Source organism: Phyllobates terribilis, unplaced genomic scaffold (genome assembly GCF_046119375.1).
Source record: "Phyllobates terribilis strain yellow unplaced genomic scaffold, ASM4611937v1 Scaffold_5__5_contigs__length_657084704, whole genome shotgun sequence".
NCBI classification, from domain to species: domain Eukaryota; kingdom Metazoa; phylum Chordata; class Amphibia; order Anura; family Dendrobatidae; genus Phyllobates; species Phyllobates terribilis.
The window spans coordinates 527,243,665-527,259,756 of record NW_027362765.1 but is presented as its reverse complement, the minus strand read 5'-3'; the positions used below and the strand labels follow the sequence as shown (position 1 = coordinate 527,259,756).

The window sequence follows — 16,092 nt, the reverse complement described above, 5'->3', positions numbered from 1 at the left end:
AGCAGAGCTCAGAGAGCTGCAGCAAATGTGTTTGGAAAAAGATAAAGTTCAGTTCTACTGTTTTGTGTTAGTTACAGGTCTCACACTGTTAATGCACCCTTTTATTAAAAATAAACCATGGGACGCAGATTCTCATGCAGATCATTTTTATAGAGGAGACCAGCCCAAAGTCTTTTCCCCCTCATGTCGTCCATTCCAAAAACCATACTAAGGTTTCATCCTGATGACAGCCTGACCCACATAAGAACACTGAAGGCATTACTTACATTTACACTCATTTTGCCCTTTTGACAGAGAGAAGTCCACACCAGTGTGAAAAAAGACAAGTGACATAAGAGGTCATCTATACATCATTTGCATTACCTATATGCTGGGAATGGAGGGAGCATTACATAGTGATTGCCACTGCCCTCTCCATTATCAGAATACTCTACCCTGCTGATGGAGTGGGGACAACAGCTGCCCTGCACCATTACATGAGTCCATCATCCTCCTAATGAGAGCCAATAACGCACTGGTACTGTATTAGAGAGTAGCTGAAGAAGCCGTTCCTTATCATACGGCATCAACAGCCTCAGTTTACTATGAAAAAAGTGCATCGCTGCAAATCCAAAGATATTAAGGGTGAAGTCCATTTGAGTCTATATATACGTATACATTTCCTAGAGTAGGACTGGACACGCAGGAGGTGATTTCTCACACCTCAAGGTTGGCTAGAATACTTCCAATCTAGACAATACTTTCATATTCTGGTGACAATATATATTACTGCTTACTAGACAAGTTAAAGTGAATCTATCAGCAGGTTTTTGCTATGTAATCTGACAACAGCATGAGCTAGGAGTTAAAAAACAGAATTCAATGATATGTGACATGTCTGTCTGTGTGCTGTTGTTTACTTACACTGAAAATTTTATCACCTGATGATTATCATTATCTGGACTACAGCAGTATGTGCATGCTAGTCCGACTCCGCCCCCTTCTATGATGAGCAGCTCACTGTCTCTATACAATGTAAATTCAGAGCCGGGTGAGGGCGGGATTTGCTTTCTCAGCTCTGCTGCATTGCTAAATCTAAAACCTCTGTGTCACAACTGCTGCACTATGTACCACTAAGTGGTACATATTTGGATTCAGGGTCTCTTTGACTACATTAAGCTGCTCTCAGACAATGTTGCAAAAACCTGCTGACAGATTCCTTTTGAAAAAAAAACCTTTTCTATGGCATATAATGTGAAGTGGCTGGCTAAAAATAGGAAAAAAGAATAACATAGCAAAAAAAAAAAAATCAGACTAGTTTGGAATCAATCCTATGAAATTCTGGATTGATCTGACCAGACTTATGGGCCACTGAGACAAAGTAAAATTATTTGTGATTTCCTAGAAAATTGGTTAGTACACTACAGACTATGGATTCAGCGAATCGGCTCTAGACTATCATAAATTAGTTGAGAAGCAAATATGCTAAGGTGAATCAGATATTTCCCCAGAAGCTTTGCAGAACATCTGGATCATTATGCAGCTAAGAAGAGCAATCCCAATAAAAATGACAGTGACACAGCCATATGTAAGCGAAGCATTATAGGGAGTCTGTCAGCCCAAACTGACAGTATAAACTAAGCACATGCACTGTAGTCCCTATAAAAAAAACCCCTCATTTAGTGTTATGCAGAAACTGAAGATTAACTTGATATGTCCCTTAGGGTGCTCAGTGTGCCCTTGGAGTGCCCAAGAGGCTCAGTTCCATTGTCTGGTTTTACATGCCTCACTTTCCTTACTGGAGAGTGAAAGTGCTGATTTACCTGAAGCTTATCTACAAACAATAATTACCCCAAGCAAGCCTATGCTGTCAATCATTAAATGAGGAAGTTGGAACATAGCACTAAGTATCTTGGCCACACCAAGGGTGCACCAAACATCTTAATATTTGATTAAACTTAAATTTCTGCAAAACAGAGACAGCAATTAGAACATTAAAAATGTGATTTTTTTAAAGGGATTTTATCCAATGCAAGGCAATGTGCTTAGTTTATATGGCTACTTTGAGCTGACAGACTCCTTTTAAGAAGGAAACATGAACACTCACCTGCCTATAAGTGCAAATGATGATTTCTCGCAAGTGATAATGCATAGGAGTCATGGTTTCACTAACAGTGTCAAGTGCCATATCGACTTCTTTCTTCATTTTGTGTCCATCTGGCAGCAGCTGAACTATCTTCATCACTACCTGAAATGGGAGAAACACAAATAAATGAATCAATACTGCAGGACAATATCTTACTTTGTAATGGTCTGAGCAAATGCCCATCTGGCTCATAGGCATTGCTTTGTCTGCACGATCAAGCAGGAGCCGAGCATTTTAATCTTCCAAACTGCTCAATTCCTAACAGCATTTTAAATCAATGTGGGGGTGTCAGGAACGGGACCCCAATGATTTGCACGAATTTTAGGGCCTAGAAAGTAAAATAAAAATAAAAAATAGACAAAAGCTTACACTTTAAATTAGGTTCAAATATGTAATCTAGAGCCAAATGTAAAAAAATTAATTAATCTTAAAATATACAGCAAGTGAAAACTGCACGTTGTTGCCCTCTAGTGGTGAAAAATGTGTAATGATCACCAGACAGCAACATTCTCTATAATACCATTTAGTCAACCACAAACAAAAGTCATTTACAGAAAAGGATAATCTTGAGGTATGGTGCATGATATTAAACACATTTATCGGGTTATGTGGTTCAGATTCTGACCTAAAACTGCAGCTATATCCAGAAAGTGGCTACTGTCAACTTACGGAATAAAAACCACTATCCTGACAGTATCGAGGTTCATAGAAAGAAAATGTAAATGCAAACAGGCCAAAGAAACACATAATTAATAGTTAAAGGGGTTGTCCAGTACTTTTAAAAATATGCCAATGTGTTTTAATGACAAATAGAAGCTTTATTCTAATTACCTCCTGGTGCGGTTTCTGCCTGTGAGCGGCGCGATCACTCGCCGCTCACAGGCATCACATGACCCCCGGCTGCACCCGGCTCTGACATCCGCTGACGTCACGACAAGTCCAGGCTGCAGCTGATGGTCCCTCTTCCGTGTTCCACCGGTGGCTGCTGGGTTGTGGGCGGGGTTATTCTCCTGCGTCACACCCGGCATCCACCAAACGCTCTCCCTGTCCCCATTCATTGGGAAAGCGCGCGGTGGATGGATGCTGGGTGTGACTCGGGGAATAACCCCGCCCACAACCGAGCAGCCACCAGGGCGACCCGAGCGCTGAGTCACGCCTTACTTGACGTGACATCAGCAGGGACTCACGTGCTGCCTGTGAGCGGCCACCGATAGCGCCGCTCACAGGCAGAAACAGCACCAGGTGGTAATTAGAAAGAAGCTTCTATTTATCGTTAAAACACATTGGCATATTTTTAAAAGTACTGGACAACCCCTTTAATCCATCATTGGTCCATCAACCTGAAATTGTAATTGACATGATGCAAACTTTTTCATAGCTAAACTAAGCAAGTAACTTATAAAACATGCTGATAATGCTCTATCCTTGCAAAAATACCTGACAATAATACAGTAAAAAAAAAAAGAATGTAAGGAAACAAGTGCATCAGAAAAAATGAAAAAACTGAGGAGACAAAAAAAAATTAAATGGATGATGGATACATCTACGTCCAGTATTAGACCAAATGGAAAGTTATACAAGGCTGTGTTCAACTTTACCAGATCTTTTCACTAACTATGCAAAGACACATAGATGTCTTAGAACCAAGAAGCCAGGAGGCTGCTAACAGCTACTCAGACATTTAATAGGGAAAGCCTAGAGGATGTTGGTGTACACCATTTCCCTTACATAAGCTAGAAAGCTCTAGCACATCTTGTGTGTTTAACTGCCACTTCCTGTAATGAGTCTGTGGGAGTTCCCGTTGCGGCATGCCACACATCTCCACGTGGGAGTATTCGAAAGCAACAAATTGTACCTGGCAACAGATCAAGCTAAATAACATGAGATTGTACGTGGTGGAGTAGACCTTGCTGTAGACTGACATGGAAGCCTCAACCACACATTCTCCACCTAGTGGGTGGCATGAAGAGGTTTGGCAGGAATAACAGTAACCCATATAAACATAAGCCAACAACTCGTTTGACAATTATGAATGAGTTTGTGACTCCATTTGTCCCTTGGGGTGATAGAATACATAACTAATCAATTAATATATCTAGTGATTTCTCCAAATTAAACAGAAAATGCCACGTTTAATGTAATGACTATCAAAGACTCAAGATTCTTGTCATGAAGGAGTTGAATAATTCTTAGTACTTAGCAGCAGAGCACAGTATGATTGTTATGACAGGCTGCAAACGTGATGCATAACCAGGGACCAGCTACTGGCCCAGAGTTCCTCATGGGCAAAGGCCTCCAGTTCACCAATATTGTTTTTTGATTGGCAATCTGCGACCTCTTCATTTAAATCACACCAAAATTACTATGATATTTAAGTCAGGCGACTGTGACAACTGCTCTAGAATCTTTCAGGACTTCTGAGACCAAGAATTGGTGGACTTTGAGTTATGCTTGGGATCATTGTCCCGTTGGATGCTCAAGATTCAGCTTCCTCACAGGAGACATGAGGTTTTCGCCTAGGAATTCCTGATACTTGACTGAATCCATCTTGCCCTCCACAAGCTGTAGGTTTTCAGTGCCAGAGGAAGCAAAGCAGCCAAAGAGTATCACTGAGCCACCACCATGCTTCACTGTAGGTATTACCGAGCCACCACCAAGCCTCACGGTAAGCAGAGTAATCATATCAGCATATGCTTCATTCTTCCTCCTCCCGTCATGCCCAATCAATGGGCGCAAAAATTTCCAGTTTTGTGTCATTGCTCCACAGAACAGAGTCCCACAACTTCTGAGCCATATATATATTTATTTTATTTATTTTTTAAGTGTATTGGTCTAGACTTTTCTTGTGCTTTTAGATCAGTAGAAGGGTACGTCTTGGAGTTCCAGCATGGAGATCTTTAGCATTTAGTAAGCAGCTCACTGTGCAAACCAAAACCTCAGTGCCTGTGGCCACCAAATATTGCTGGAGGTCTTTTGCAGTCACTTAAGGGTTTTTGAGTACCATATGCCTCCTCAGAAATCTGGTAGCTGCCGGTGATGGCTCTCTCTTTGCTACATCCAGGTAGATTAGCAAGTGTTTCTTTAACTTTGAACTTGTAACCTCTGCTCCCAACTTTATCTCTAGGAACATTCAATGCCTTAGTAGCTTTTTGGGCTGTTTTCATTTTTTTGTGCAAAGCAATGATCTCTTCGCTTGTCTTTTTATAACACTATCTTGACTTGGCTATATTTCTAACACGCAATCAAACATCACAATTAACAAATCCCTAGCCAGTCCAGGTATTTGATGTGTATTTGATTCTGTGCTCAATTTGGAGAAATCGCTTAATACTCGTAGCAGTTGTGTTGAGGTATCTAAATTGTTCTTGTTTGATTGGTTTATTGCAAACAGCGGAAAGTTTGTAAATTCTGCTACTAACAAAATTTACAATGTTACAATGATAACTTCTGTTATAGTAAAGTAATTTTGTTTATCGTAGAAAAGAGGTGTCTTACCTCAAATTCTCCTTTGGTATATTTGGCATCTGGAACACTTACAATTTCATCCTCACTAACTTCAGGAATGCCCTGCAACACAAGTTTAGAGACTGTGAATGGAGCGCACATTATTTTTCCTGGTTCACCGTTGCATAATATTAATGCAAGTCTGCTGTGTTTAGCCACTCTATGAAATGTGAACATGGTGGAAATCATGGCCATGAACTGGAGCTCTACATAGATGATTGTATTTTGCCCTCAGTTCAGCAGCAATAATGCCCTGTGCTGAAAACCTCAGTATAACCTCAGAGACATTTTAGAATTTGCTTATGTATTACAGTAATTAGAATTTATTAAAGAGCAAATGTAGTAAATTTTTTACAAGAGTATTTTTGATTTCCGAATATTTGGTATGGATCACTCAGAGAACTTCAAGGGGTGTATACTGCAAGGGAATACGTCCCACTTATGGGGCATATGCTTTATTGTCCGATAGCTATGGCAGCTTCTTCTCTAATTCCTAGAACTTTTTTATTCTACATGATTCTTATTGAACCCATATGCCTTACTGAAAGGATATGTTCTCATCGGGGCTGTGAATTCCGTTTTGACATATAATGGACAGCAAAAATGTCGAACAGGCCCCAATGACTATAAAGGGAATCTGGTTTCAGTCATGGCGACCATAATATTTTGGAATTGAATACATTTTTTTCTCTGGCATATTTGACAGAATTTATGACAGAGGAGCCCGTAACTCAGATGTGAATGAAGTTATATATCTGTTAGATGGAGGTTCACATCGCTCTCCCTCCAGGTAGTTGAAACCCGGATTAATACAATCATTCTAGATGAAAACATTTTTCTTGTACGCCATTAGGATGAACAATAGGGATCCTTTCAAAGCAGTCAGCACTTTTAGTATACATTCAACTCTTATGACTTATCAAACAGACACAATTTTTTCATATTTAATATGTTCACTACATTCTACCGTATTTGCACTTTTGGTGTAAGATCACTACACCTAATGCATGGGTTTATATAGCTACGTTTTGCCTGTTATTTTATTTCTCTTAGTGTCTTGCAATTCTGAATCAACCCTGCAAGGATCCAATTGTGCACCTTTATTTCAGCATGTTCTATGTGCCTTCATAATAAAAACTTTTGGAAACTAAAAATGTTGTAGAGAACATCTTCAAACTAGTTGAAACAAGTCCCATCAACACCAGCAGTCTCTAATCGTTGTGGTTTTCAACTTGTGGATTTTGTATATTTCCCCAACTTTGAATGAAAATAGGAACAATTATTGTGGCACACAAAGAGGCATAAGTCACAAAGTCACTCGCTTAACCTTGCAAGTCTTTTTTTGTGTGCACATGCAGAAATAGTGTCTCTAATTAAGCATCTTAGAGGTTCCACATAGTACCCATCAACATACTGTAGTATGAATCCCCCAGTCCATTCCCCTACACAATAATATGCCCTACGGTGCTTTCTTACATACAGCAGAATGTCCCCTCAGTGATCCCAACACACACACAGTGATGTATATAATCACAAGGTGAATTTCCCTCACTCTACAGTGCTTCCCCCCCACACAGCATGATGTCCCCCCACCCACAATATGTTCTTTCAAGGTGCCCCACCCATATAATAGAATGCCGCCATAGTGTACTCCCATAGTATAATGCCTCCAGAGTACTCCCTAGACATGATGCCTCTTCCACACACAGTATGGTCCCTCCCACACATACAGTATGCTGCCCCAAGGTGCTTCCCACACAGTATGATGCCCCATGCACTCCCTACTCCCCTCCCACACACACACACACACACACAATACCATACCCCCAGTATGCTGCATGCTCTGTCAGACTGTGTAGAGGGCATGGACTAAACGTTCAAATCAGAACATGCCATCACCCTCATGAGATAGCTTTCACAATCCAAGAAGGGCCCGCTGGACCTGGCACAGTTGGAAGGTATGGGATTTATTTAACTGCATTGTATTTGGTTATGAATCAGATTTGCTCAATATCTCCCCATACATAGTACAATGATACAATTGACCAGATCATTGTATGTAGGTATAAATATTAAACCATGTCTAATAATCCTTAAAAAATAAATTAAATTAAAATAAAGTAATGGATGGTAGTAAAGAAAGTTACCAATTAGACCTTGCAAGAGCCTCTCATCAATGAACGTCATACCTGCTTTATTCTACATATTCACTGTAGCCCCTATTAAAGGATTTGATACATACATTGAAGTGCCACAGTGTGAGTAACGCAAAGACCATTGCAGTCGTTGTCCTCCCTTTGCCGCCATGACAGTTGAACACAAAAGCAGAATTAGAGTCCTCGGCAAGTATGTTCTTCATAGCCTGAAGAATCATGTCAAAATCCTGCAGATAAAAGGATATGTAAATGTAAAGTAATTGAAGAATATTGTTTAGCATGCAGACGGCTTTACTATAACACAATGCACAAGGGCTCTACACGTATAAAAGGCAGGAGTTTGAGGAGAGTTCTCGGTCAGCATACAGTACAGACCAAAAGTTTGGACACACCTTCTCATGTAAACATTTTTCTGTATTTTCATGACTATGAAAATTGTACATTCACACTGAAGGCATCAAAACTATGAATTGCACATGCCAATTCTTTCAGCATTCAGCTTACAAATAATGAGGTTAAATATTGACCAAATACTGAATGTGTGAACATAGCCTAATGCTCTATCTAGAGCAGGGGTCTCAAACTCGGTTAAGTATATGGGCCGCACATAGAAAAAATGTGAATTTGTAGGGTCGCATTCTTTGCAGCATGATATGAAATTTTTAATACCATATTGTTTTTTCTATACACCCTTTGGCCCTTTGGATCATTTTTTGAACATTTCTGGCTTTTTAATTTTCACCTTTTAAATGGCATTCATTTTATGGGCTATGGTACAGTTTAGTTTTTACAAGTTTACAGTTTTACAAGTTTTAGTCCCTTTTTGTGTCCCCCAATTGGCCACATACAGTGATTTTTTTTCTTACAATTAGCACTATATAGTAATTCTGACCAACTTCTTATTGTAATGTCCCTCATCTTGCTCCTCATCTTGTAGTAATGTGCCCATCCAGGTCCCCATTTCATAGTAATGTGCCCATCCCGGTCCCCATCTCGTAGTAATGTGCCCATCCCTGTCCCCATCTCGTAGTAATGTGCCCATCCCGGTCCCCATCTTGTAGTAATGTGCCCATCCCTGTCCGCATCTTGTAGTAATGTGCCCATCCCTGTCCGCATCTTGTAGTAATGTGCCCATCCCTGTCCCCATCTTGTAGTAATGTGCCCATCCCTGTCCGCATCTTGTAATAATGTGCCCATCCCTGTCCACATCTCGTAGTAATGTGCCCATCCCGGTCGCCATCTCGTAGTAATGTGCCCATCCCAGTCCCCATCTTGTAGTAATCTGCCCATCCCGGTCCCCATCTTTTAGTAAGCCAAAACCAGGAGTGGGTGATACATACAGAAGTGGTGACGTGTTTCTATTATACTTTTCCTCTTGTTCCACTCCTGATTTTGGCTAACAAATACCGATGTAAAAAACTCACCAAATAGTGAACATGTGAACATGGCCTAATCCTACATCTAGAGGTTAACACTTAGACCAAATACAATGAGCTGTTTTATTTTATAGGTATACGAGATGTTTTGCTCCTACAAACAGATACTCATAAGGACAGGACATTTGTTTAGCTAGAAGCCGTTGTTTCACCATGAAAACCTCCACTTACTCTGATACCAAAGCCTAAGAACGCTTGGAGTTCGAAACGCGTACGGTTGCGTACATTTTTTCCTGCCTCCGTCCCCCCTCCACCTCTTGCCAGAGGTTTCACAGTCTTATATTTTGTCATATTTCACCTTAATTTTTAAAATGGACTATTGGTTTTAACATATCATGGAAATATGAATCTTGGAGCCAGATCATATCCTTTCTTGCCCTGCCTTAAGTGGCAGATCCACTCTAAGGGTAGGTTCACATGAGCATATAAAAAAAATAATTCCGATTTGTTTTCTCACTTGTCATCCATATGCAATCCTGTTTTGACAGCAGCAATTAATAATTACAGGACCATTTACAGTTTCCTATGTTACAGAATTGTATCTAAAAATTGGATGTTATACTGTGGCTCTGTATGGCTCCGATTTTTTTGCGTATTCATAGTCTTTCTATTGGCGAATCTCATCCAATTCACGGATAAAAACTAGTGCACCCTGCGATTTTTTTCATTTGCAGATTTGTCAGTGAAAAAAAGGTTGAAAGCTCCAGCATTAGAACCACGAGTCTCATCTTATATCTATACCCTGCCAATTGCTGTATAGTAAGTCCTTCCTTGTTACCTGTTCCCTGGGAGCACAGAAATCAGGAATTGGGATTCTTTTGTAGACCAGGCCAGGATATGTGCTTCTTTGCTGCTTAAAGATTTCCTGCATGGTCTGACATGTTTTGAACATCTTCATTTGCTTCTCCTCTTCAAGGTAAACCTCCAGCCACTTTTGGGAAGTCAGGATATGACTGGCTATCGTGGCTTCTAATTTCTAATAAGAGAATTAAAAGCTTATGAGTAAATTTAGAGAGTAGATTGTGTTTTTCTGGTACGATACAGATATATGGTTCTATAATAAATATTAAATACGATATTGTATATGATACTATAAACACAACACATACAGATGTTGTAAAAACGTGGTTAGGCTAATTTACCATGCATAAATGCAAATCCTTGTGGGCACACCTCATTCACATTGGGACAAAGAAAGGCCAAAATTGGACGCTGTTGTATTACTGCACTAGTGCTGAAGCACGTTGAAATTGGGGAACGGTAATCTGTGAATAATAATCCAAAGATTCAAGCGAGATAGAAATGATTTTCACACACTGCAATCGCAAACCGGGACAGCAGTTTAATACTTTAAGTCCTAATTTTGCCATTAAAGATGAATCCTGAAACCTAGGCTTGTGTGTTGCAGGCAGGGAAGCCATAAATTGTTGATTTTTTTAATACAGATTAATTATCTCCAGAATCTAGATATTTTAAAGTCAATTGTCTACCTTATAAAGTGTGTGTGTTGTTAAAAATTCTCATTTTCTTTTTGCACTTTTTGTAATAGTTTGTAATAGTCAATTAATAGACCTGTAGATGCTACTAAAATACAGTTGTTGGTTACCTTCCGTTTTTTCCAATCTAGATAGGCTTAGGTCACTCGGACATTACCAAGATTGTGTTGACATGAAACCGCTCAAAAGGGGTTCAATATAGTCCTAGCAGATCTCAAAGTCTTATACACATATTTTTTGGGCAATTAGAGGCTTTACACAGTATAGTGATTAGAGTAAAAAATTTTCATCGCAACTCAAATTTTTGGGGAAAAATTGTAGATACCGGTGAATTTGATTTTCACCATCTCTAATGATATATACTCTTTAAAGGGAGTCTGTCAGCACAAAAAGACTGTTCAAACCAAGCATCTGGTGCGTGGCTAAAGAGTTCAGTGCACCCTCTCACCTGTTTTCTAACCATCTTCACTCTCCACTGGCCAAGCCAGAACTGTATATTAAGAATAGAAGTGGGAGCGAAGATAGACATGTAACAAGTAGGTGATGAAATGCACGGAACTGTTTGGCACCAGCAAGGGTGTACAGAGTGACTGTGCTTCATTTGAACAGTTTTTTTGAGCCTCAGTACAGCTTTGCTCCACATAAAAAGCAGCTGAGACCTCTAACAAACAGCGGAGAAAGTGGTGAGCAGCCACACATCTCCAGCATCGTAAACTATGAGAGCTTAAAGGGTAGACCACTATTGGACAAAACTAGTTAAAAAAATTCAGTACTTCAAAGAAAATAAAAACAGAGATTGGGATACAAATTGAGATTCTGATTTGGCTTTTATCCCAAGTCATATTGCAAGGTTCGTTAAAGGGTCGATAGTGACTTGTAGGATTGCTGCTTCCAACAGGTAGCATGGTAGAGTTCTTGTCCTCTTTCTCTCTGAAGAGGCAATTTGCATATTTAATTTCTCCTTACATTGGCATGCCAGGGCCGGCATGTCACTCAATGAGAAAAGTTACCCCTTAGACTACATGTTTGCTTAAAACTCATCCCGGGATATGTGTTAAGTAAGGACGCATTAGTATATTTTATTATCGGAGTTGATTTTCCAATCTAAAACTAAAAGTTAAAAAAACAAGGATTTTTACATAAATACAGCACATAAAAAGTTTATATTTGCAATGAGAATCAGTAGCATAAATGGTGTGTACTGTTCTTTAAGGCCATCACCTCCAGCTGTTCTGGTGTATTGACAGGTATAGCAATATGTTGCTCCATGTTGTCCTGCTCCCGTGGAGTGTAGATTTGTTCATTGCCTTCCATTATAATATCTTCTCGCAGGTTCACCCATAGAATATTGGAGTATTTCCTCTTTGGGTCTGTCAGGTAGTTCAGAACACAGCTGAAGGCCTGCATACATACAATGTGAAGATGTTTTTTAAAGGTGGAGAAAGAGAAATGATAACAAAAAAGTAGGAATAATGCTACCTTATACTAATGATATGTATTGGAGGTATGTGTGTACTCTGACTGGAGATTCAATCATTATTCTTATCTCCACTATAAGCTTCACTTATAAAGGGAGAATATGGTACGTTATTGTTATGATCTGCTACAAGCACTAAGGAAAGACAGGAGATCTGTCCCTACAATAGAACTAAACTGGATCCCTACGATGTAACGGGGAACCTGATCCTGCGATCAGACCCGCTAAAGTCCTCGGCTAGTCTGTACGAAGACCTATAGATGCAAGGGAGGGATCCCTACAAGAACTAGGGATTGGGATAAAGTTGGACACCTCCTAGCCGAAATTGTAGCAGTCAAAGACAAACACACAACAAAGAACATAGAGGTCCGAAGACCTAGCAAAACTAACAGAGAACGGTAACAGAGCACCAAGCTAGCTCAAGAGTAGTAAATACAATGAAGTCCAGCAAGGCCAGGAGGGCGGAGCCGGATTAAATAGGCAAAAATGGTCATGTAACCAGCAAACTAGAAAAAACCTAACAGGAGAGTTCTAACAGTACCCCCTCTTCTAAGAGGATCCTCCGGATCCCCTAGGACCGGGCTTATCAGGAAACCTCCTGTGAAATGCTCTGACAAGTCTGGAAGCAGAAACATCATTCGCCCTCACCCATGAGTTATCATCGGGTCCGAAACCCTTCCAAGCGACGAGATACTGCAAACTCCCTCTATACCGTCTAGAATTTAGGATGCGGGAAATTTCATATTCCCCGTCCTCCACCACCGGAGGAACAGTGGCAGAGGCGTCACCAACCGACACATCAGCTTTTTTCAACAGAGAAACATGAAACACCGGATTAATCTTCCAGGAGGTAGGAAACTCCAACCTAACAGCAGATTGGTTAACTATCTGAAGCACCTTAAAGGGCCCTACAAACTTGGGACCCAATTTTTTCGAAGGAATCCTCAATCGCAGATTCTTAGAGGACAACCAAACCATGTCACCAATAGCAAACGAAACCTCTTGCCGTTTCCTATCAAAGTACCTCTTAGATTTTTTTGTTAGCCTCCTGAAGATTATCACACACATCCGTCCAAACTCTCTCCAAATCACCGGAAAAACTCTCCTCCTCCGGCACAGCCGATACCAATTTAGAGAATGACCCAAAAGACGGATGTCTCCCAAAACAACAAAAAAAAGGCGAACCCAGCAGAAGAGGATGTATGGTTGTTAAGAGCAAATTCAGCAAGTGGCAGAAACTCAGACCACCCCTCTTGATTGTCTGCCACAAAGCAACGCAAGAACTGCTCAACATCCTGGTTCTTTCTTTCTGTCTGGCCATTAGACTCAGGATGATATCCGGATGAAAACGACGAATGAACTCCCAACCTGTCACAAAAGGCACGCCAAAAACGAGCCACGAACTGAGGTCCCCTATCAGAAACAATGTCAGTAGGAACGCCATGTAGTCTGACAATTTCCTTGACAAAGGCCTTAGCGAGTGTCTTAGTGCAAGGCAGTTTGATGAAGGGAACCAAGTGACACATCTTGCTAAAACGGTCCACGACCACCCAGATGACCAAGAAACCTTCAGAGGGGGGAAGGTCAGTAATAAAGTCCACAGCCAGATGTGTCCAAGGTGCACTAGGAACCTCCAGAGGGCAAAGCAACCCCGCAGCAGGAGCATGCGAAGACTTAGATCTAGCACACACAGTACATTGACGCACCCACTTAATGACTTCCTTCTGCCATCCTGGCCACCAAAAACTGCGACCCACAAGTCTCTTGGTCTCAGAAATTCCTGGATGACCTGCCAACCGAGACTCATGACACTCAACAAACAAATCTCTCCTAAAGGTCCTAGGCACAAACAACCTCCCATGGGGAGTGTTAGATGGGGCATTCTCCTGTGCTTTAAGAATCTCATCCTCCAAAACGGAGTCCAAAGCAGCAATCACAACACCTTCTTGTAAAATGCTCTCCTCCTCCTCCTCAGCACTGACCATGGGAGAAAAGCTGCGAGACAAAGCATCCGCTTTAACATTCTTGGTACCCGGGATGTAAGTAACGGAAAAATTAAACCGCGAGAAAAAAAGTGCCCACCTAGCCTGACGGGCATTCAAGCGCTTGGCAGCATCAAGATAGATCAGATTTTTATGATCAGTGAAAACCTGAATGGGAAATTCAGCACCTTCCAAGAGATGACGCCAGTGTTCAAATGCGAGTTTAATAGCCAGCAATTCCCGATTACCAATATCGTAATTAAGTTCAGTCTCAGAAAATTTTTTTGAAAAAAAAGCACAGGGATGTACTCCATCCTTGTTTTCCTGAGACAACACCGCACTGACCCCCACAGAAGAAGCATCAACCTCAACCAAAAATGGCTTAGTCACATCAGGCTGCATAAGGATGGGAGAAGAGGTGAACCTCTCCTTTAGAAACACAAAAGCTTCAATGGCCTCAGAAGTCCACTGAACCGCATTAGCACCTTTCCTAGTGAGATCGGTCAGCGGTTTGACAATAATAGAAATTTTTTTTATGAATTTTCTGTAATAATTGGCGAAACCCAAAAACCTCTGTATCGATTTCAAACCAATAGGCCTAGGCTATTCCTGCACAGCTTGAACTTTAACCGGGTCCATCTCAAAACCTTCACTGGAGATAATGTAACCCAAAAAACTAATTCTCTGTACAGCGAACTCACATTTCTCTAGCTTAGCAAAAAGCGAATTGTCCATTAATAACTGTAAAACCTCACGTACGCTCCGCCAATGAGACTCCAGATCAGGCGAATAAATCAGAATGTCATCCAAATACACAACCACATTTTTGCCGATCAAAGGTCTAAGGATGTCATTAATAAGATTCTGAAAAAATGCTGGAGCATTGGTAAGACCAAAAGGCATAACCAGATTCTCAAAATGACCTACAGGAGTGTTAAAAGCAGTCTTCCATTCATCACCCTCCTTCACGCGCAACAAATTGTATGCCCCCCGGAGATCAATTTTAGAGAACCACTTAGCCCCCACTAACTGGTTAAACAAATCAGGAATCAATGGCAGTGGGTAAGGATTGCGTACAGTAATTTTATTAATCTCACGAAAGTCCAGACAAGGACGTAAACCGCCATCTTTTTTTTTAACAAAAAAAAATCCAACAGCCACAGGAGACTTGGAAGGCCTAATGTGACCGGCGGCCAAGCTTGTCTGTATGTATTCCTCCAAAGCCTTTCTCTCAGGAATAGTAAGATTAAATAAACGACTTTTAGGAAGAGTCGCTCCAGGGACAAATTCAATGGTACAATCATAGTCTCTATGGGGAGGCAAAATTTGTGACTCCTCCTCAGAAAAAACTCTCCAAAAATCCTGAATAGGTACAGGTAATTCCCCTTTTTCCACCGCAGCAATACGTCCGTTACAACACTTGTCATAACATTTAGGGCTCCAGGACTTAATTTCATTGGTAGACCAATCCAGTACAGGATTGTGCAATTTTAACCAGGGCAACCCCAATATTACTGGAGAAGGCAAATTATTCAATACTACCAAATCCAAATTCTCTTGATGAACACCATTAATAGTGAGGGGAAACTCACAGACCTTGTGAGTAACACTCTTCAAGGGAGAGCCATCAACAGAAACCACAGCAATAGGGGATGACAAAGGTTTAGGTTTTAATGTAAGTTTTTCCAAGAATCCCCCATCAATCACATTCAGAGTAGAACCACAATCCACAAATACCCGAAATTCAATTAATTCTTCCTGAGCAGCGGTAGTAGCAGATAGGAATACTCCCTTTGTATTTAAACAGGCTATACGTGCATAACTGACCATTTTTTTTTTTTTCATACGAAGCACACAGTTCTTAATAAAATGACCTGAATTTCCGCAATAGAAGGACAAACCTTCAGAAAGCCTGC

The 16,092-nt window shown here is 40.7% G+C and overlaps 1 protein-coding gene across 3 annotated transcripts in view; it reads right to left on the bottom strand.

The window, feature by feature from the left end:
* PALD1 (phosphatase domain containing paladin 1) overlaps positions 1 to 16,092 on the bottom strand; it is a 354,590-nt gene that overhangs the window by 129,207 nt on the left and 209,291 nt on the right. For all 3 annotated transcript variants that reach the window (XM_073685734.1, XM_073685736.1, XM_073685735.1), the window contains 5 exons: positions 11,939 to 12,118; positions 10,000 to 10,197; positions 7,872 to 8,012; positions 5,621 to 5,692; positions 2,087 to 2,227 (listed from right to left, as the gene is read on the bottom strand). In XM_073685734.1, the coding sequence (XP_073541835.1) occupies positions 2,087 to 2,227; positions 5,621 to 5,692; positions 7,872 to 8,012; positions 10,000 to 10,197; positions 11,939 to 12,118 (732 nt within the window). The remainder of the gene's footprint in view (positions 1 to 2,086; positions 2,228 to 5,620; positions 5,693 to 7,871; positions 8,013 to 9,999; positions 10,198 to 11,938; positions 12,119 to 16,092) is intronic.